This window comes from Rhea americana, unplaced genomic scaffold (genome assembly GCF_003343005.1).
Source record: "Rhea americana isolate MKP2758 unplaced genomic scaffold, rheAme1 scaffold_47, whole genome shotgun sequence".
NCBI classification, from domain to species: domain Eukaryota; kingdom Metazoa; phylum Chordata; class Aves; order Rheiformes; family Rheidae; genus Rhea; species Rhea americana.
The window spans coordinates 2,100,539-2,121,875 of record NW_028186612.1 but is presented as its reverse complement, the minus strand read 5'-3'; the positions used below and the strand labels follow the sequence as shown (position 1 = coordinate 2,121,875).

The window sequence follows — 21,337 nt, the reverse complement described above, 5'->3', positions numbered from 1 at the left end:
GATCTCAACAAAATCAAAATCCTAGAGGTTACATGAAAAAATCAGTAGCTGGGTAAAGGAAAAATCCAAATTAGAATCTTCCTGCCTGGAGAGGGGCTATAACTTGGCCCCCTACTCATTACAAATACCAACACCAGGCAGTTCTCAAAAACATCATGCTTTTCTTCCCCCCCATCCTCTAACTGGAACGTGGTGCAGTAAAATAAATGATTTGTTGAAAGTTTTGCTTTGTTTTTTCTGGCTGTAGATACATATCCTTCAGTGAGCTGCTCTGTGATCTGCAGTGCTAGCCAAAAGTCCAAAGGAAAAGAAAGCTGAAAAACAAAAAGGTCCCACTGGGATCACACCCAGCAGTATTGAATTCAATTACTTGTTAAATCACAGACAAAGTACAGACCTTTTTCAGTGCATTATTTATTCGATCAGAGCTCCAGATCTCTGAGCTCGTCCCTGAAGAAACAACAATCTTCTTTTTCTGCTTGTTTCCAGTTGCCTYGCAAAAGACTTCAGGCTGCAAAGAAAACAGTTTTTCCCTGGGTCATGGTACAAGAAGAACATGGGYGAATCCAGTACAGCTCTGATGGACTGATGAGGGTGCAGGGCCCTTGAGGCAGGGGAGCTGCCCGCATTTGGCCACAACCTGGCTGCAACCTCAACCAGCTTTGCTGRTGCAGGACAGCAGGTGCAGATCAGGCAGCAGCAAACAACTTCCTTCTTCCATGCAAGCTGCAGACCTGTCTAGRTGGGGAATACTGTTCTGCAGGTCTTTAATCACAGAAGCCAACTTTCCTTATAGACAAGTTAGCACTACCAGGTTGCTCAACTTAACAAATGGCAAAGTCACCAAAGGAGGGGAGGAAGCAACCTCAATCAAACATGCTGAGGTAGAAGGTGTTAGTTTGCATTTAGATACATGTTAGCAAAGACATTAATTAACTACTTTTTTTTTTTTTACTCCACACAATCAGAGTTGTTCAACATAAGGTAGACAAGCTGGCAACAAAACAAGCATGATTTGGAAACCAAAAGGTACCAGATCCTTCTACCAGTAGGGGCCTTTTTAGAGGGATGCACATGGGACAGCAAGAAACCCGCAGTTTGTTGGCAGCCTAATGTGCATTCCTGGGAAAGGCAGAGRGAGAAGAGTGGCGGAAGTCTTAGAGCAGCATTTCTCCAAAAGACTTTTCTAGGGGGAGATTTATTGAGTCTTATTCTATCTGACACTGGTCAGTGAACATGTGCAACTTTGGTGAGCTGGGGGAAAAGAAAAAAAAGAGCTTGTCTATAAATTCTTATACTCCAGACACCATTCCTCAGAGGCCAGCCCTAACAGTACTGCTGTGGTGATGGGTTTATAACTCAGTGGTGCTCAACCCCTGGTTTTTCATAGCCTTGCCTCTGACTCCTTTCCCTGGGACTCCTGCACCAAGCACACAGTGCAGCACTTACCCCCAGGAAACAGCGTGTTAATGCCGACATGGGACACGTCTACACCACGCAGTGAAGCACAGTTCACAGAGCCCCAAGCCAGCTCAACGCGACACAGCAAGGCTGGAAATGGATAGTTACGGCCACCAGGCAGGGCAGCCTTGCGCAGCCAGAAGCAGTGGTCCCAAAACTAGCTGTCCCATTCAGAGCAATACCCCACTGACACCCTCAGTGGTTCATTTGGAGCCACTGATCGAGTTAGAAACGTTCAAAAAACATCCCTATAATTAACTGTACTGTGCTATGAGCAGGGAAACGTGAGCTTCAARTTTCTTAACCTGAGTAAGCAACTGACCCCGATTCTCCCATTTCACAGGCAAATAAATAAGCCACAAAGCTGTATCAGGCATTGGTCCGCTAACCCTAATAAGCCAAATGAACTACTCAGAAAATTGTCATCAAAACCCAGTGCACCTAAAATGCCTCCCTGAAACCCTTCCTTACGTGGGTTAGATTGATGCCAAACTAGTAACCAGGCAGAGCTAAAGACCGATGATGGCAATGCTGCTGTGAATTGCTTAACTTACATTTGTTTTAATTCTTCAGCACTCCTCTACAGGCTTGCCCAGGGACAAAACGACTGCTGAAGGTGGAGGCCTGTGAGAAGCGGTACGCGTTTTAGCGCTGCACCTCAGGACTCAGAATAATAAGCACATAAAAGAGATAAATGTGTATTTATAACGCCACTTCTTAAAGCAATTGTTTAAAAGAAGCGTGCTTTCGAAACCCAGAAACGTAATGCTTGGCCTTGCTGAGTAATCTTGCTAATATCAAGAGAAGTTATAATWATTCTGCTGTGAACAAAAAAGGCCCTGGTCATACTCACAAAGCGCTTCAATGAAAAAAGGAGAGCAAGGGAGGAACGTGCCCGTTCCCCTGCTGCTCCCGGGGCTTCCCACCCTCACAGCGGAGATGCACCAGCGACTGCGAGTGCTCGCAGACCACAGCAAGATGAAGAGTACAAATCTGAGTCACCCACCTCAGGCAGGGACGTAACCCAGCTCTCCAAGGCAGAGCTCAAACACTCAGTAGAGAGATCCTCTACTCACTTCCTGCAGTTCTCTGGCTTCTTCCCGAGACATATTGTGACTTCTACAAGAGCTGAAGAAAGGGTCCAGCCACTTTTATTAAAAAAAATTAAAAAAAAAATAAAGCCCACTTCACTCTCAGAAGAAATTTTTATCCTAAGGGAAATACTTGCACTGCACAACAGTGCAATAAAGAGTTTCCACTTGCTCAGGGTGGTTTAGGATGTTTGTTCAAATTCTGCAGCTCTTGCTCATCTCTGCCAAATGATCTCCTGGTCTATATTTTATTTAAGACTGCCTCAGCTACATCTACTTAACCTGGACTAAAAACATTCGAAGTAGATGAGTAGCATCAGAGCAAGACAGTCACCAGTTTTGCTCAGGATCTCCAAGAAAGAAATGGCATATTGACAGCATAAATAACTAGCGACCTTCATGCCCTGTTGGGAGGAGGGCCCTATTTCTGCACTCGCACTCAGCATGAAACAGAGAATTTCAGGGACAAAACACCTGAAGGAGGAAAGGAAACATTACTACCCTACCCAGTGTGCAGATGGAGCCGACTCTCTGCTTTCTGCTACAAAAGGGAAACACTGTACAATGTTCTCTACATTTATCCCTTTTTTCTCTTCCACAAAACTGATGTCAAGTAAAATACTGTGCTGCACTTTCTATATCACACAGGCCAAATTCAACWAGAATCTCTGCTTTCCTGGACTTAGACAATCCAAACACATCATTCTGCATCACACAACAGATGTGCTGTAACAGCAGGTAGCAAGAATTCCCCTTCTCCGGCAGTTCCACTGCATATTCAAAAACTGTAATCGGCCTTTACACCACACGTCTCTGATGGGATGGAATTAAGTCAGTAGGCTTATGCTTTTTGTGGATTTTATGTAGGTAAGCATATAAATGTAGATAAATTACAGACATGCAGAAAGATAGCATCAAAAGATTTAAGTGGGACAGAYTGCAGAATACAGTACTAAAAACGTATGCAGAGAGGCCAGTATGCTGAACACATGGAATCGAATCTTGTACAGACAGGTATAGAGATYTGGATATAAAATGCACGTGATTCCAGCTATTCCAAAACAGTAAGCACAACCGGAAAAGTACTCAGGAAAAGTTTATGTCAAAGACATATAGAACGATGTGATGCTATTTAATCAGATTTTCAAGTAACTTTTCCTCCAACATCCTCAAAAGTAGCCATTTAAAAATTATTCATTATGCTATTTTAAGACATGAAATGCAATAGAATGTTTTAAACAACTCCAATAAACTCTGATCAAAATATCTTCTGATCTTCTCCTTGGCAGTCCACTCTTCATCCGACTTATAAATTTTGTTTGCTTCTTATTTTGCCAGACAAGAAGAGGTTGGGTTGCAGATCACCTTCTGTTCAAGCTCTGCGTATCTCTTCAGAAGTGGACGATAGAGCTAAAAAGGAAACACAAACACACACGTGAGGTTGAAAAATTAGATTTTTTAAAATCACACAGCAGTTAAAACATCTTCAGAACTGAAATATGCAACATCTTTGTACACAACTGAAGTCTTTTTTTTTTTCTAAATTCCTCAAGGAGTGCTGCAGTGCCTTCCTTCCTCAAACGTCACAGTCCTTTTTACCTTTTTACAGCTTAATTTTATGACACACACAGGTTGTTCCTACTGTGATTGTGTTCTTGCTGCAAGCAGAAGTCATCACTTCCAGAGGAAGCAGCTCTGATAAAGTCACCTCGGCAAGTCCGACAAGCCCCTCTGTAATAGCTGTCCGAATCACCCAGGCAGAACTCCTGTCCTTGCCTCCCTCCGCTATCTCCGGATGGATCACTGCCTCTGCACCCTCCTCCTCTGCCACACTAATAAGTGCACTGCCATCCTCTAGTCTGGCTAAACACCACCGTCAAAAAGGTCCTCTCTGGCCAATATGCTGACCAGAGCCTTCTAAAATACATGCTTCAAACTCTCTCCCCCACCCCTCTCATCCTTCTCTATCTGTTTCAGCTGCTGCTTCTCACCGTCACATCTTTCACAGACACGACTTCTCCCATCTTTGATCTGCTCCACAGCCTGGCTCCTCGCTCCTTAATCCTAGCCCTGGGACACAAAGGACTCCAACATATTTCCACAGCTACACTACAGATCTGAGTAGCTTTTTCGTATTTCCTTACCCTGTAGCTAGAGTTCCCCCAGATTTTTAGATTCATGATTGTTACAACCATAAGAAGTGGAATCTAATGTAATCAAAACCCCAGGTTCAAGTATGCCCTGTGGTTTTGGATATGGGCAAGCTCCAAGCTGGGATTTGTTCCATTTGTTACCTTTTGTTTTGTTTTGGTTTGTTTGTTTCAAATTCAGCAGTGGTGATATCTCAGAAGATCAGCTGCTTGTAAGCAACCTGGCTACATAAGCAGAAATCCTGAGCAGAGCCCTACTGTGGCTCAAACACAAAACTATACTTCATTTAGATCTGGAAGATATAGTCTCTTCCTTATCTCCTCCTTCTAGTTTTAACTGACAACCTAGTAAGATCAACAGCTTGACAAGCCATAGCAGGACAGCTTCGCCCATTTGCTGGCCCTAGAGAGGGGACTGCCAGGAGCCAGTGTGGGGTCTACAAGATACAGCCTACAGCCAGCTGTCCCTAGGACGACTGCATAAGGTCACATCCCTGCTGCAATGAATCCTACGGGCCGCCAGTCTGGTCTCACAAGCCCTCTGCACCAATGTTATTCATAATCAGGGCAGTCTCGCTCCTGGCTCCAGGTTCAAAGAGGTTTTAGAGCTATAATGAATCATACCCAGTAAACTGAGTTATCGCTTTCATCAAGAAAGATCCAGCATTTAAAAGCATTTTATCCTTTTCCAAATAAGAACCACAGCCAATAACCGCACACACATGAAAAGCTCAGGATGAAGATATTTCAAGTGCAAACTATGTAGAAAGAGACAATGTCATTCTTCTGTCTACAGTTTCGTGTACAGTCCTTCAATAGCCTCAGTGTCTACAACAGTCTCATTTTCTCAGATGAAAGAAAAATGTCAAGCGTTTGCACAATTTTCTCATCTAGGAAATAAGAAATTAAAGTGTTTTGTTCTTGTTTTTCAATTGACAGCAAAATACCTAGTTTCTGTGTTTCCTTCTTCATGAAGGATAGCTTCAGTCTGAACAGCAAAAGCTGGATTTATCTCTCTATTACCACTTCCACCATCCACTGTGGCAGGTGGGAGTGACTTAAATGCATAAATTCTGCAGAAGGAGCCTGTTTTGATCAACCTCTCCCTTTCGTCAACAAGATGCTAGAGCAGTTAAAGCACGTCTCTTCAACAGATTAAGTACACCAAGGSGAAGAAGAGAAGGAGCATCCACAGAAAATGGAAACAGACTGTGTTCAGCAGCCAAGGCCCTGTCCAGAGAATCTCAGTGATTAACAGAGCATCTTACAGTGCATCAAGCTTAAAACGATTAAAATAGAGAAACCTACTCACTTCTACCTCTGCCATGGACTAATTCAATGACCTTGYGCAAAGCATATAACGTGTATATGTGCCCCAACTTCTCTTCTCTGCCGGGCAGTGATACTAAGATCCATGAAGGCTGTCACAGATTTATGGGGCTAGAAAATATACAGCACTGCTAATACTAAATGCCACGAGACTCGGCATGCCATTTTTAACTGGCTACCTGGGAGCCTTGGGTGTTCAGTGAAGCCAAGTGCCCTGGCTCCCTGCAGAGTGCATATATACTCTTCTCATGTCCCCAGAGAATATTATTGTTCCCATTYCTCCTGAGTATGCACATCTGAGTAAACAAAATATGGAGCAGGCAGTTATGGCCATACTAGGAGTATCAGCAAGTCCAACAAAAATGGTCCTTTACCCACTGAAACATGTACAATCAAGCCTTGCTATTTATTTCTTTGCTCTTGTGTAAATCTGATAAACCCCTTGCACTTCTCAACAAAGATTTAGCACAGCAGAGCCAAGCTTGGCTACGGAGAAAACASACAGACTCTGTATTATTTACCCAGTAGTATTTTTTTACAAAATATACAACAGCACATTTACTAGAAGGCTGAGAAGTATTATTGTTAATACATCACTCTAAATTAAAACATGTCAAAATAAATGAACAACCACATTTACTGATACACTGTCTTCTTCTGTTTATTAGGCTTAAGCACTTAGCTTGCTAATTGACAAAATTCAGGCATTTGCAATAAGCTTCCTAGCCATTAGTGTAAATGAATGCTGTATTATGTCCCGTCTGAAAGCATGCAAACAAAAAATCAAGACTGCTTCTTGTACTCTTTTTTTTTTTTTCCTGTTCATTTGGGATAAAAAGCAGCCCAGGTCACAGGTTAACACGAAGTTTTAAGTTCCTCTTCATTAGGGAAGTTGGCTGTAATTCTCGCACTACATCACGGCTGGTAAGTGCAGCAGTTGTACAAGCTTTTCATTAGAAGTGTTTCATAAGGCAGCTCTACACCAATGTAAAATTCTGCTCTAAGGCAGTGCAGTCCCCAAGAAATATCCATAAAAAAAGCCAAACTGGTTTAACTGAGGATGTGGCCTAGGTGCACCCACCGAGTTGTGTTTGTGAAAGATTCTCCACATCTCTCGTGACCGAATTGTGTTTACAGAACCTTGGACAACTCCTCCTAAGTGGTTCCAGGAGCATTTTTCCTGCGGCAATTATATAGATTTATTTTTATAATTGAGGTCCAAAGGGAATAAAGAACTCTCAATGATGCATAAAAACTCAAGAACATAAATTCCCTCTCTGTCATGGCCTCAAAGCTAATATATCAGACCATGATATTTAACAAAAGTAATTACATGTATCACAACATGAACCTTATTATTGTCCGTAATTTAATTGTCCTTGCTATATTATGGTCTTTTCTCCTGCTTATCTCTGCAGCCTACTCTGCAACATTAGCAGTATTCTGATGGCTTCATTTACAAATCCTAAACTTCACTCCTGGGACAATTTGGCCACACTCTGACAGTCCTACAAATAAATAAGAAAATGTTAATGACAAACATTGCAGTATAACAGAGGATAACTTAAACTGTCTTTCCTGGAAAATACAATCAAATAAATGTTACCTTGCCTTCTACTCCAAAACAAATATGTCATCCTCCTGCTACAGCTCACCCTGCTACTAGCCAATGAGCTCAACATGGGTCTTGCTATTTCTCTGTACAATGTCTAGAGCAATGGGACATTGCCCTTGCTGTTCTCTGCAAGGAAAATTAGCTACAAATTACTACTACTATTAAGTTATTATGCACATGGATCCTTCTATCGCCTGCTACGCTACGTTAGCCAGTGATTGGAGCACTTCAAAATTTACAAACGAAAAAGATGATGCTGATGATTGTCAGAGTAGACTAAAATTAATCAAGTCCTAGCAAACACTTGCTACTTTGAATAGATTTGATAGGGTTTGGGGTTTTTTAATGGTCACACTCAAATTACTCCCGAGTCGGAGATCTGCTTAAGAAATCAAGAGATGAAGTTAAGAYGCTTTCTTTTTAAACTCAAAACAGCAGTTCACCTTGCTTAACATAGAAAGAGCACGCTTAATGCAGAAGGAGTATGACCATATCCAGAAATAAGCTGAAGAAAACTCAAGGAACCACACCTCAAACAGGCACTTTATTTATTTACATATTCATTCTGTAAGGATATCTTAATCCATTTAACAGGTTAAAATAAAATTTTTATTGGCTACACAAATCACTTTAATCAAACTGCCATCAATACTTATTATCATATTTCCATAGTTATATTATTATTACTTACTTTGCACTAAATCACCTACCTAGACCAATTCTAGAAGACAACCTCCCCCCTCTAAATATCTAACTCAACAAAAATGTCATTTTTAAAAAAATCAATTAAAAGGTCATTATAACTTTCCTGGGTTATTTCTATAAATCCACACACCTACAAGGCAATTCACTAAAGTCAGGAAAACCTGTTAGGCCAACATTTTCCTTTCTTGAATTTTTTCAAAATTAATACATCTCACTAGAGTCAATAACGCAATTAAAAATTGCATATCCAGAGGCAGTGAACTGCACTCCATCTTCTCCCTACAAAACCCTACACAATAATATTACAGCAAATCTGACACTATGTTACAGGCACACAGCTTGTATAAACACAAGTGATCAACTCCAGATAATCATGCTCCTTCTCTTGCTTTTTTGCTTAATTAACCAACAAGCCAACCATTTCTGTTTTAATAGATTACTAAAACAGAGCTGAATTCTAATGCCAGAATAATAAGATTCCTACTGTCTGTTACCATATACTTATTGCTATAAAGTCTCCTGGTTATTTCTGTCATGCTTAGTGGTTCTGATTAATCTTTTTTTCCTTGGGGGAAGAAGGGGGAAGCAGGAGGGAGCTCCAAAGCGATGAGATGACTTTCTAATTTTTGCTAGTCTGAAAATAGGGGAGAGGAATTCATCAGGTTCACCCACAGCTGACTGACTTCTGCTAGCCTAGTTGAGCAGCGACCAAAGATGATCACCACAGGGGTTATCGCCACAATACCTTACAACCTATTTCGGTATCTGTTGCATAAGAAATAAGTTYAGGTTGGGTGAATCACTCACCCTACAAATTTACTGTGAAAACAAGAACAACTAACAGRTTAGGGTCTTAGCCACAGGGTGGGATTTATTCTTTTTAAAATGGCCTCTTCCAGTCAGCATGCTCTGCTACAGTATAAAGTCACATTTTTACCAGGCAAATTGCAACCAATGGGACTATCACCTGTCACAAGCACTACAYTACCCCTCTTGTGACTTTATCCTATTTTACCTGCTCATCAGCTTAGCTGACCACAAAAAGTGGCTCTAAATCTCCACTGGAAGAGTTGTTTTGTGTGCTCTGCCCTTTCCTTTTGAATTCACACTCCGCATCATGAAAGACCCTTTAGCAATCAAAGAAACACACGAGTGAAAATGTGGGGGTTTTGGGTTCCTGAAAAGCAATACTGTGTGCATAAGCCTTGGCATTCAAGCTGAAGCTACAAACTGTAGTGCTTAACCTCTGTCCGTAGGAGGTTTTCCTCTCTCCAACGATCTAGCATGTGYTGCCTCCAACTTGCACCAGAAAAAAAAGACAAAACCAAACCAGATTGCTGGGTTATGTCCCCCCCCTTTTTTTTGGGGGGGGGGGGGGGTTTAAACACCTTGCTAAGTTTTAGCTCTAGCAGTCCAACAAATGCAAGGAGATGATCCGGGCAATTTCACATTGGTTAGCCAGACTCTTCCAGAAGAGCTCCTCAGCAAGACAGAACCTAACCTCAGGATGACTTTGAAGCTTATAAAAAGAACCGTCATTTAAGTGAAAGCCTCTAAACTCAACAGAACGAAATTGGATGGACAGGGAGATGCAGCCCTGTAAAAAACAGAATCAAACTGACTCATCACATTATGAATTTTTACCGCACTCTTCATGCTAACACACTGTACTACTGACAAGCCCTCTGGCTTTCTGCAGTTTCACAGCCATGAAACTAGCCAGGGAATCCACCATCAGCTATAAAATTATAAGACAGGGAGAAAAAAAAACGGTGTGAAATTTGTAATTGCAAGAAGCCGCTTTTAATGGAAAAAGCTGGCAAGCTAAGCTAAAGTGCAGGAACGGTAATTCCCTCACATGCTGTTTGGCCACTACCTTCTCTATCATTCACTCGTATCTATTGGGGCAATAATTCACTGCTGTACATCATTTAAAACCAATAAAACGATGTGCTATGAGAGCCAGGTCTAACCAAGTGGAAAAAGAGAAAAAAAGTATTGAGAGGGAAATAATTAACTTTTTTCGCTCTCAGGCCATTTTAAGCAGACAGTAAAATAGAAAGGTAAATGAATTCCCCCCTGATTTTTCCAGTTAGCCCAGCTGGCCCCTGCAGGGGTGCAAGGTGCAGGACCCGGTGAGTGCAGCTCTGCCCCTTGCCCTTGCGTTTTACAGCTGCACCAGGTCTCTGAGCGCTCGCCACCTCCACGCAAGCCAGCCTGCCAGCTCTCCCGGCTGCAAGCATTTTAGGGGGGGAACAAGGCAGCGTGTGGGCTCAAAGCAGAGAGCAGGGAACTGCTCCCGAAGCGCGTTCCCCACAGCAGGCTTCAGCGGCAACGCGCACAACACAGGCCATTGCCGTTAATTATTTTATCTTTTAAAATGAGGGGGGAAGGTTGAGTAAATGAGATCAAATCAATCAAGTTTAAATTATTCAATGTCTTAATATTTCTGAAGGGGACTTCTATTCGATTACTGAGCTCTTCCATCTCAGTTAATAATTAAATAATATGCTGGCAGGCACAATGCAGCATGATCATTTCTGTTATTACTCATGATGATATCTGGTGCTCCACTACACATGTAGCTTGGAGTTAGTAGTTTTGGCAGATCATTAATTTCCCAGTTTAAATAAAAGCTTTAAAACCTTGATGCCTGCGGTAAAGGCACACCCAAATCTCATACACTGTGTTGTTGTAAAAGAAGTTTTCTACACAGCTGAAGATGGAGTTAGATCTACCTTTAAGTCTGGATTCTCTAGGATTCTTGCTATATTATATTGCTAATTTAGTACCTGGAACTATGTATCAGAAGCTGTATTAAACAAAAGCCTTTGGAACTTGATCGTGAGAGATGCAGGGTTGCACTGGAAGCCCTGAGACAAATTCCTTCCGTGCTTTTACATGGGCTGGAACCGTGTTGTTGGCAATAACAACTGATCGTGATGAGTAATTGTTTTGCTTTATCCACGTGGCTCTGTAAAGCACAAGCTTCACCTTTAGGTAGGCTGAAATGTCCAGGATGGATACACAATCCTCCTAGCCAACTCTCTTTTAGCTGCTCCAACTGAGAGCTGTGATGTACAACTGCTGACCACTGTTTAAGAACAGGCTGGAAGGGATTTTATAGGTGTTTTGGAAAAGGAGAAAAATACTGTCACCACACTTTTTTCAATGCTGCTTGCTGCAAGCAAGCGAAGACTATTGTGTCAGTATTATCAGCCACAACCTGACTGACCTGCATCTAAATTCAACCTATTTTGTAACTTACTCTGTTCCTTAAGGAATAGATTTTGCCTCTCTGATCGCATCCAAATAGAAAAATTCAATCTCTCAGATCTGTATGGAGTGATCCCTTAGATATTATAACACTAGAGAGTGCCCCAAAAATCAATCTTTACACTCAGCATCAAGAACCGAATTAACAAAGTGTTTCTTAAGTTAATCTATTTTGTTAGACAAATTAATAAGCCCCTAGAAAAATTAGTAAACTACTACATTTTGAAGCAGAAGAAAGGAAAAGAAAAACGACGTTCACAAGCTTGCTCACCTCTTCAGCCCTGGTAGCTGGTGTAGCAGCCAGTCTAGGTTCTGGTGCTAATTTCACAACATCAGCCAAGGACACACCGGTCTCAGCCACAAGCCCTGCAATGAGAATCACAGTCCTGATCAATGCAAAAAGCAAGATGAGGGATGTGCCTGGACTCCTTGGCAAATTAATACATTATATTGATTCTCTCTGGTCAGGTCAGCATTCAGGATTGAAGGATAAATGGCCAAAGATCTTACATTCCAAAGCACTAGTCCGGGAAGTGGGGGCTCTGAGATTGAGTTTTTGCCAATCACTCAGTTCATACCCTGGAGAATAGGCAGGCAGCAGAAATGCTATTCAACAATATCAGTAATTATTTACGGTTACAACAATACAGTAAACAGTAGCAAAAATATGTGGATGCCAGGTATTCAAGGACAAAATGTGACTAAACAAAGAAAAAAGGAAGAGAAGCGAAAACAGCATCAAGAAAATATGCCACAAATCGTCACTAAACATATTGATATATAAGGAAGCTGAATAATAGGGGAATCCCACTACTACAGCATTTTGCTTGGCATTTCAGGAGTTCCTTGTTACTCCTGCCGAGAACCCCAGGCTACTGGTAGATACACCCTGCAATGTCACGAAGGCATCCTTACCATCAATATGTCATTTATATTAGCAGGCCGGCACTTTTACTCAATTCCTTTGCTTGGCATATGCCAAACCGGCAGAGAGAACTTGCATCTTCTGACCATAAGAAGTAACTGCACAAACTTTAATGGGGGCTCCGTGTTTCACGTGTATTTACGGACAACAAATTTGCCTGTAGCATTATGGACTGGAAAGGTTCTKGTGGCTTCTGCAGCAGTAGGCAGAGTCTGAGTAAAAAGAGTTTGGTGATTTGGTCTCCAAGGTGTAAAAACGTTCCCAACCATAGCTTCAAACACAACAATAATCTAACAGTAGTTTCCACTGTCCTGCAAAAGCATAGTCTTCCTGAYGGAGTCCTTGCACCTTTTCTGGAAATAAAGAGGCTCTGTGCATTAAACACGCTGACTCGATGCCTTCTCTGTGCAATTTTCTGTGCTACTTTCAAATGCAGGCAAGCACGCAGCCTTCAGAAGCTATAATGTGACAGCAGAATTTGCTTCTAAAATTAAAGCTTGGCTGATATTTTTGATGACAGATGTTATCTTTTCTTGTGCGTGTTGCAGTGCCATGATCTTACGTTAACTTGTATGGAAGCTATCTGTTTTGAAAAGGCCAAATCCTAAGGTTTAATTCAGAATAACTGAGGCTAACCAAAGTTGGCCTAACAAAGGCCTTCAGAATACGATCCGTGTTCCTGAACTTGTTTAGCAGCAAGGTATTACAGAAACTGTTTCAAAATACCTGAATAAAACGTATTGCCTGGGATTCTGTTAAATGGCTGAGAGCCCACCCTCAACATACAACTGCATGCTTTAATAGATGAAAGCTAAATAAAACTTTAAATCTGGAACTTGGGCTGTTGTATTGTACTGAGTGATGGCATATAACAAACCAAATGACCAGGCAACCTAAGAACATCCCAAGAGTTACCCTATTATGAAACAGAGTGCCCGCAGCTTGAGTATGGAGTCCAGTACAGCTTGCATATCCTTTATCTTGATGTTTAAAAGCTCTAAGATATATACAGGTTTAATGACATTTACTTAGTCATCGTTATTACTGCACTTGTCTACCCTGCCTTTTCTAATCCTCTTTACCAGGATTTACTTTTTATTTGGTTTGACCACTTCAGCAATCTAATTTACATTGCGGTCCACAAATTGTGGCAGTGGGGTAAGCTGACACCTTCAGTTGGCTGTAAAAAAAAAAAAAGCAACGTGGAGGCGGCAACGTAACACACTAAGGTCCTAGACCCTCCCCTGCTGATCTCCACAGTTTCCAGATCCTACCCCTTGGTTGAGAAGTAGCCACCAGATTTGAATYATAATCTCAATGCCACCCTTGGGCTTGATCCAAGCATACCGACATAAAGCGCAATCTTTATATAAACTTTGACTTCAGTGACCTTTCAGTCAGATCCACACTGCTTTATTCTCTCCTTATTTTCAGTAACRTTAATCCCAAGTATTGACCAACAACAATTAAATGCCCAGACTGCTCAGAAGTTTCTCCTTACAGTCTTACCATGAATTGCTCTGTAAGCACTTCCTAAACAAGCAGAGTTGGTGGTATCGATAGTATACACTGGTGCGTTGAACACGTCAGATAGGACCTGAGAAGTATCAAAACACCAGTTACGCATCTCCATGAAAGACAAGGGATAAGTAATTCCCTATCTCTACTTGGGAAAACGACTACTCTAGGCTCCAGTTAAGCATTAAAAAAAAAAGGTATCAAAGGCAAAGAGTCCTGAACCTTGTCACACAATAAAGTATTGGTAAATCTGACCTAGAAATGTAACTGCAGCCAGAAAATGAAGCCTCATTTCTCTCCAGATCTCCTGGGTACCATCTTTTTTATTAAAAGCTCAGAGGATTCTGAATTTAGCTATAATCTCCCTCATAAGCCCAGACAACCAGCCCAAGATGAAGGCTTAGAGCAGGGTAAGGTTATCTGTTCAGGAACCCACGATCGGTTGAGGTGACAGTCTTCTTTCATCACAGTTACAGTTTAGCCAAGTAGGAAGGAAGGAGAGAGGCATCAGTCAAGGCTCCTGAATTCTCAGCTTTCACACAGTAAAAGTTAGAGCAGTATGAAAGGATACTCTCTAAGCCTGAATTCTTTGCCTCCAGCATTCCCACCGTGTTAGGGTGAGGGTTAGCAGGATGAATGACATAGGAGCTGGTTACACAGGCTGTACATCTAGTAGGGACTTTCCTGTACTCAAGGAATCTTTAGCTAAAAAGATATGTTAAGTCTCCTTTTTCTCGGCTTGAGCAATACAAAGAAAATGGTACAGGCAAAGAATTTGTTTTGATATCCAACAGACATTAAATTTATTCCATCACACATCATACCACCCACTGCACTGAAATCTGTACCAGCCATTTCCTGTTTATGAATGTATGCTCTCTTCCCCACAGCGCAGGTTTAGGAAAACAGATACCGGAGGGGGGAAATGAAGATGTATTGGATAAGGAAATGGGAGGTTTAGGGCCTCAAGAACTCTTTGCTGAAAACATTGTGAACAAACTGATTTCCAAATAATTAGACATTCTGGTTTAATCAGTTGTAGGATTTCAGGTGTCCAACAAGCTGAACAACAAAAGAAGTAGGTAACAATTCAGATTTAACTTGTGTTGGTTTTATCACTTTTATCAAAGGCAACAGTGCATCATCTGATTTACATCAGTATAATAGAATCTGAAATAAGGCCACAATGTCCAAGAATCCAAACCATTCAGATAAGGGTCTTGCAACCCTGACCCAGGGATTTACAGCCCCTCTGATCACGGGCCCAAGGGCTTCATACAAGATGACTAAGGAATTTAATTTATATACGCTGTAGAAAAAAATGTGACATTTCAGAAGAAATCTGCCTCTCCCTCTGAAAATCTGGGGGAATCCACAAATCATAATGTTTGAATATCACTCATTCAGATGACTTTGAACTGCAGTGGCTAGTTTTTAATTAGAATCCAATGAAAGCCTGAGTGTACACATTTAACACACTCTCTTTGATAAGTAGTATTGTCTAACTTCTGCTTGCAAGCAAGCATTTAGCAATATATGAGCTTCAATGCTAGAGGACAAATGGAAAATTAATCACGGTATCTATTAAAAAGCCCTCTGGAAATGAGAAGGTCGTAGAGTGCTGGTTCCACAGCTCAWGCTGCTAGCCAGTAATATTGCATTGTCTCACCACGTTCCCCATGCATTTCTTCATCTCTGTTAGGCACKTCTTGTCTTACGCTTGAATTGGGAATTCCTTTGGATGACATAGGTCTTTTGTTTTGCATCTCTGCAGAGCCTTATACAATGTGGCACCAGCRTATAGGAATTTGTTAATACAGCCTGTAACACTCTAAGTAAATAATAACTATCTTTTGCATCACGTGACTATCAAATTAAGATTATTCTGAAGTTCGTACATTTAGTAAATCATTTGAAATTGTGATTTTTCTMATGAATAATTTTAAAAGCAACTGTTAGAGAGGTTTTAGTGTCAAAAATATTCCACCGTGATTCATGTGGTCATTAATCAAGCACCACATATGTTCTATAAAACTTCCTAGAATAGGAGGGGAGCTGCCCTATCATGGCTGCATTTTTTTTCTAAAAAAAAAAAAAAACAGATTTTCCAAAGTTTCTTATTTTGCTGAGTAAAATATGGGAGTTACTGAATGTTGATTAATTAAATGATAGTCTTTTGTAGCTCTGAAACAAATTATCCAAAATTGACCACGATAAGAGGGGGAAACTGTTATTTTTCATGCAACTGATATGGTTTCTGAGGTTTTGATTAAATTAAAAAGGAGGATCCAATTAACCAGCGATTGAATTAAGTGGATGACACCGTATTGATCATATTACTTTTAGACACTTCTAATGAGTTTTAAAAGCAGCTTTATTGTTACACTTGAACACCAAGTACTAGAGCAGTCACTTTCTCATTCCCACAGTTTTTCAGCTCTGTWCATTTCAGAATTGCATGTTACAAAAATATTTAGTTCATTGCCTTCCTTCCATGCAAGGAGATCCTCCCAGCACCTCAGCTGGATACACAGCTTTAAAAACACATCCATCTAYTAATTCAATCTCTTTCTTGACATATTCTTAGCGGAATTACTCCAATAGCGATCAATGTTTTAATCAATAAACGTATCTGTTAACTTGCCCAATGTGAAGCAAAATAACCAAAAGTAGGTGAGAAAACTGAGCAAAATAACCCAAGCAGATGGAGAAAAGTGGTATCTACAGACAAAATACGTCAAATTTGTTCTGTCCCAATCAGCTCTAGAGCTGATATAAACAGGCATTTTAAATGACTTAGGAGAAAGACAGCTTTTTGCTCTTTGCTTTTTTACCTCCRTTCACTCCGGCTCAGGTTTCAAAGTACAGATGACATTTGTTTCATACAAGTTCAATCATCAAGGAATACGGCGTGTGGGCTGGCAGCTAGACTCCCTCGGTAGCTGGTGGAAAGGGACTGGCATCTCCAGAAAGCAATTCTCCCTATCTTGACTTCAGGGCAAGGATATAGCCCCAAATTAAGACAGGTGCCTTTCTGTGTAAATGTCTATCTCCAAGCTCACTGTAGGCAACGGAAAGGCCAGTCAAAAGAGTCGGTGGAGTCTAGAAAGCTCTTCAACCCACCTGAAGGGAGGTATCTGCACTTGATACAGTAAATCATCGTTCAGCTTCCTCTGCATTATAACTGAGCAGATCCCTACTGACTACTGTAGGATTTTAAATGAAAGCTCATATACAGATATCATAGCACAGAAAACTGAGTCCCAACTCAGATGTCTCTCTGGCAGCAAAAGCTTGATGAGAGGCCTCTCACTGTTAGTAAGGCTTTGCAAAATCTCAAAGTGGTTCGAAGGGAGGCTGACAAACGGGCCACAGAAATTGGGCAACCTTCCCATCCCCGGAAGGGACCTTCCGGAGGGGGCCACAGTGCAGAAACAGAGAGCGGATGCTACTTCATTGCGAGTATCTTAACCAGGGCAGGATGTAGGAGTAGAGGAGGATGGGAAGAGGGAGGACAGACTATGTCGCATGTGGGTTTTTCCAATTTAAATCTACGGTCTAACTTGATCTTAATGACAAAAACAACAAAAACTCCATGTATCTTACCAAGTCTCTTCTTGGGTTTTTTGCTGATTGATTTAACAGAAGTGATCTGGTCTGGAATTGACCAGTGTTTCAGATACACATAAAACTAGCCAACTGTAAAAACCTAGGAAGTCCAACATCAAATTAACGTTAGGCTAATGCTCTCCATACTAAACCTCACCAAAACCCCCAAATACCTGAAGCAGACTCACAATCCTATATTCATGCTCTCCTGTGCAGCTGTAGTGGTTTGGATTCAGTACATCAAAACAACGCCACAGAGAAGACTAAGTCCAGTGTAAATGTTTTAATTTGGTACTTACCTGTAGGATCATTTTATTGTGAGATGCACCACCGGTAGCCAAAATCCTTGTTCTTGGCACTGCAATGCAATACAAGATGTAAGTCAGACCGAAAGGGCGTACTGTCGGGATTTGCACTACTGAACAAAGCAATGAAGACAAGCAAGTGGGAGTCAGATGGTCTGGGCTCTCCCTCTGCACATCTAATTTACCTACTGTAAAAATGAAGATAAAACTAATTACCCACCATTCCAAGGCAAATCAGAATATTTCATTAGAAGAGGAAATATAAATATTGCAGTTCTGTTATTATTATGCTATCAAAGTCACGAAGGTTTGCAAAGAGGTACACAGTAAGAAAGGCAGAGTGTTAACTACACTACAGCTCTTGTTCAAGGTCAGTTTGGTTTGAATCACAGCTGTACATACAAAAACTGACAGATAACCTTTAAAATCAGCAGTGTTTTCCAAAATTATCTCCTCGTGATGTTCACAATCAGGATTCACTGAAATCTGGGCAATCCTTACATGCTTGAATGACAAGAAAGTGTATCAAAAGGTAACTAGAGATAGTTTAACTCATTTCAAAAACTATCTGAATCTTCATCCAATGCAAAAATCATAGTTTTGTGGGTATTAAAAAATGAATCACTCTGCATTCTTTAAAGAAATCCACCCTTCCATCCCACCTTRCTGAATTTTGGTCCTGTGCCTCATCATTTATTTGTGCGCGTGCTCTTCTGGAGCATGCCATACAACAAGCCATACATCTATCCATAACCACAATCCAGCAAAGCATTTAAACATGAGTAATCCAAGTGATCTTACTGAAATTCTTTAAAGTCTTAAAGCTAAAGAGACATCTTGCTTTCGTATATACATCATATAAAATCGTATCTGAACACTAATTACCATGATCTGTGACACTAAGTGCTACAGTGGTGTACACCCTCTCCAAAAGGAGTATTTTACTATGGTTATTATTCTATTATCTTCAGCTTTAGAAAAAGCTAAAGATAATTTATTTCACACAAAGAAAAAGTTGATCAAATTGTAGTAGGTCCCTAAAAGACTAACTGGCAACACGTTATTTAAATGTTTCAATGGCAAAAGCCCTGAAGATATAAATATTATCCAAGAGAAGATGCAGTTCACAAAGATTTCCCATGTCCTTTCTAAATCTACAGTGAGGTGCTCAGGTGAAGTCTAAGACTCTGCCAAACCATTGCATGAAAGACCCTATTTTGCTGATAAATTCAATTTTATTTTCCTCTTTGRAGGATATTCAGTGATGTACAAATTGGGTTTTAAAAGCCATTAGGATCTCTGTCAATGTCAATAAACAAATAAAAGGAACAGCAGAGTGATTCCTCAGGGAAAACAAGTTTCAATTATACCAACACAGAGCGACAGATCCTTGCCAAGATYATCACAACAACATAATAGCACAAAAAAAACAGTAAAAAATAACTAGTAAGCCTCTGTTCCCCAAAACCAAACTGAAGTCTAAATGATTTGCCTAGTAGTTGCAATTCTGCCTTGCTGAACCTCGTTGCAAATATAAATTCTTGCACATGCACCATATCCAAGAAAAAACACCACTGAAAATTAGCCAGCAAGGCAGAATGAGAAACAAACATGTTCACTGAATTTCAAAGCAACTAAATCTGAAGGATGAGGCATGCCCCCTCCCACAGCCCCCACAAAAGGGTGTAACAAGATGCTGGGCTACCACCACGGTAGAATGGTGAAGAATGGTGAAGTCAAGCACTGACCACCCCAGGGAAAACTGCAAATCCATCTTAGCTCAACAGTTTCTTGCCAATGATAATGTTTTTGCATTAGGAATTGGGGACTGGCTAGGAGAAAGCAGGTCACCAACGTAAGCAAAATGCTACCAGTGGCAATTCTACTGACTTAGAATTTCATGGTGATCCTGACTCCTTCACCTAGTCCCATACTACTTGAGACTATCCAAATGATTAGCAGCTATGAAGGTGAAAATTATACCTTCTTGCGTATTATTATAKCCTTTGACTGGATGCTACAAAGGCCTCTTCTCATTGCTATATCAGAAGATTTAGATTTTGCCTACATATTGATTTATGCCATAACTGTAACTTAGGATAATGTTATATAAATAAGTTGCTATAAGAAAAGTGAGGATGACTTCACAGTGCATGCATTATTCTATAGTGACCATCCCCGAGTATGCGCCTCCCCAACTTTTAGTCGAGTTAGACATCTACCAAGAAGGGAACCTGGCCTTAAAAGTGTTAAAAATATATATACATATATATGTTGAAGCTACTTGAAGGACAAATCATTCATTCTCCTCTCTTCTGATAATGACTGCAGCTCACTTCACCAAAACATATCCCAGCAGGTGACAACAACCTGAAGAACCTTMGCCACAACTGTTCCAGCACCAAACTTGATGCCCCATATGGCGGGACTGGTCTGCCCTGACCACATGAAGAGAGATCTGAGGTGAACCTGGAGCACTGCATTTCTAGAGGCAGCTCTGGGTATGGCCAGGTGAGGGACAAGGGCTTCCTTGGTCGAGGTTCAGTCGATCTTTATTCCAGATGAGGGGCAAGTCCCAGAAGAACGGATCTGAATTTGTTGAATTGCAGGTATTTCAATCTCTCTCCTGAGAGTGAGAAAAACACACTGATCACTGGCTTCAGGGACTGTCTTTTTAATGCCAATATTGTGTGCTTTCCTGAACGGTGGACATTTGCTCTGAGAGGTGTAATTGGATACATCTTATAAATAAATAAAGAAAAGCCCATCATTTATGTATACGGGGGCATTAACAAAGACATCGTTCATCCATCACTAGCGGTGTTCTCAGCCAGCTGTGTTTGAATCCGTCAGGAGCTACCCCTACGGCAGTGCGCAGAAAGAACTCAAATATCGTGTTCCTAAAAAACCCGACAACTGTAGCAAACATAACTCATGAATTCGATTCTCTGACAGTGGAGAGAATCGGTTTAAATATCTTTTAATTAAAAGCTCTCCGCACAGTACCTAACCAACCGGTTTATTTCCTTCCTATTTAAAATTTTATGACTTTGAGAAAGCTGATGCAAAATTTTAACCCCGTCTAGAAAACGTTCACAAGGGCACGTGGAGCGGTGTCGTCCTGCAAGATGCACACGCTCAACAGACCCATCATCTGCTGTGAGGACTGATCTAACGAAATTCGTTCAAATAGTAATTCCCACTGGAAGGCATAAAAAAAAAAAAGACACAGGTAAAGAGGTTTACTTATGCAGCAAGACTGAGAACCACGCGCTTTTGCACCCACAAGCGAGAAGCCGGCCCATTTCCAAACCCGTTACTACTCACGCGACAGCCCCCACTTGCACAGAGAT

General features: G+C 41.0%; 1 protein-coding gene across 1 annotated transcript in view; it reads right to left on the bottom strand.

Annotated features, from left to right (window-relative positions):
- Positions 1-978: 978 nt before the first annotated feature.
- The window catches only part of XYLB (xylulokinase), an 82,907-nt gene continuing 62,548 nt past the window's right edge, over positions 979-21,337 (bottom strand). The window contains exons 16-19 of the mRNA XM_085316418.1: positions 17,979-18,037; positions 14,062-14,149; positions 11,899-11,993; positions 979-3,962 (exon numbers count right to left, since the gene is read on the bottom strand). Coding sequence (XP_085172544.1) covers positions 3,879-3,962; positions 11,899-11,993; positions 14,062-14,149; positions 17,979-18,037 — 326 coding nt within the window. The 3' untranslated portion in view covers positions 979-3,878. The remainder of the gene's footprint in view (positions 3,963-11,898; positions 11,994-14,061; positions 14,150-17,978; positions 18,038-21,337) is intronic.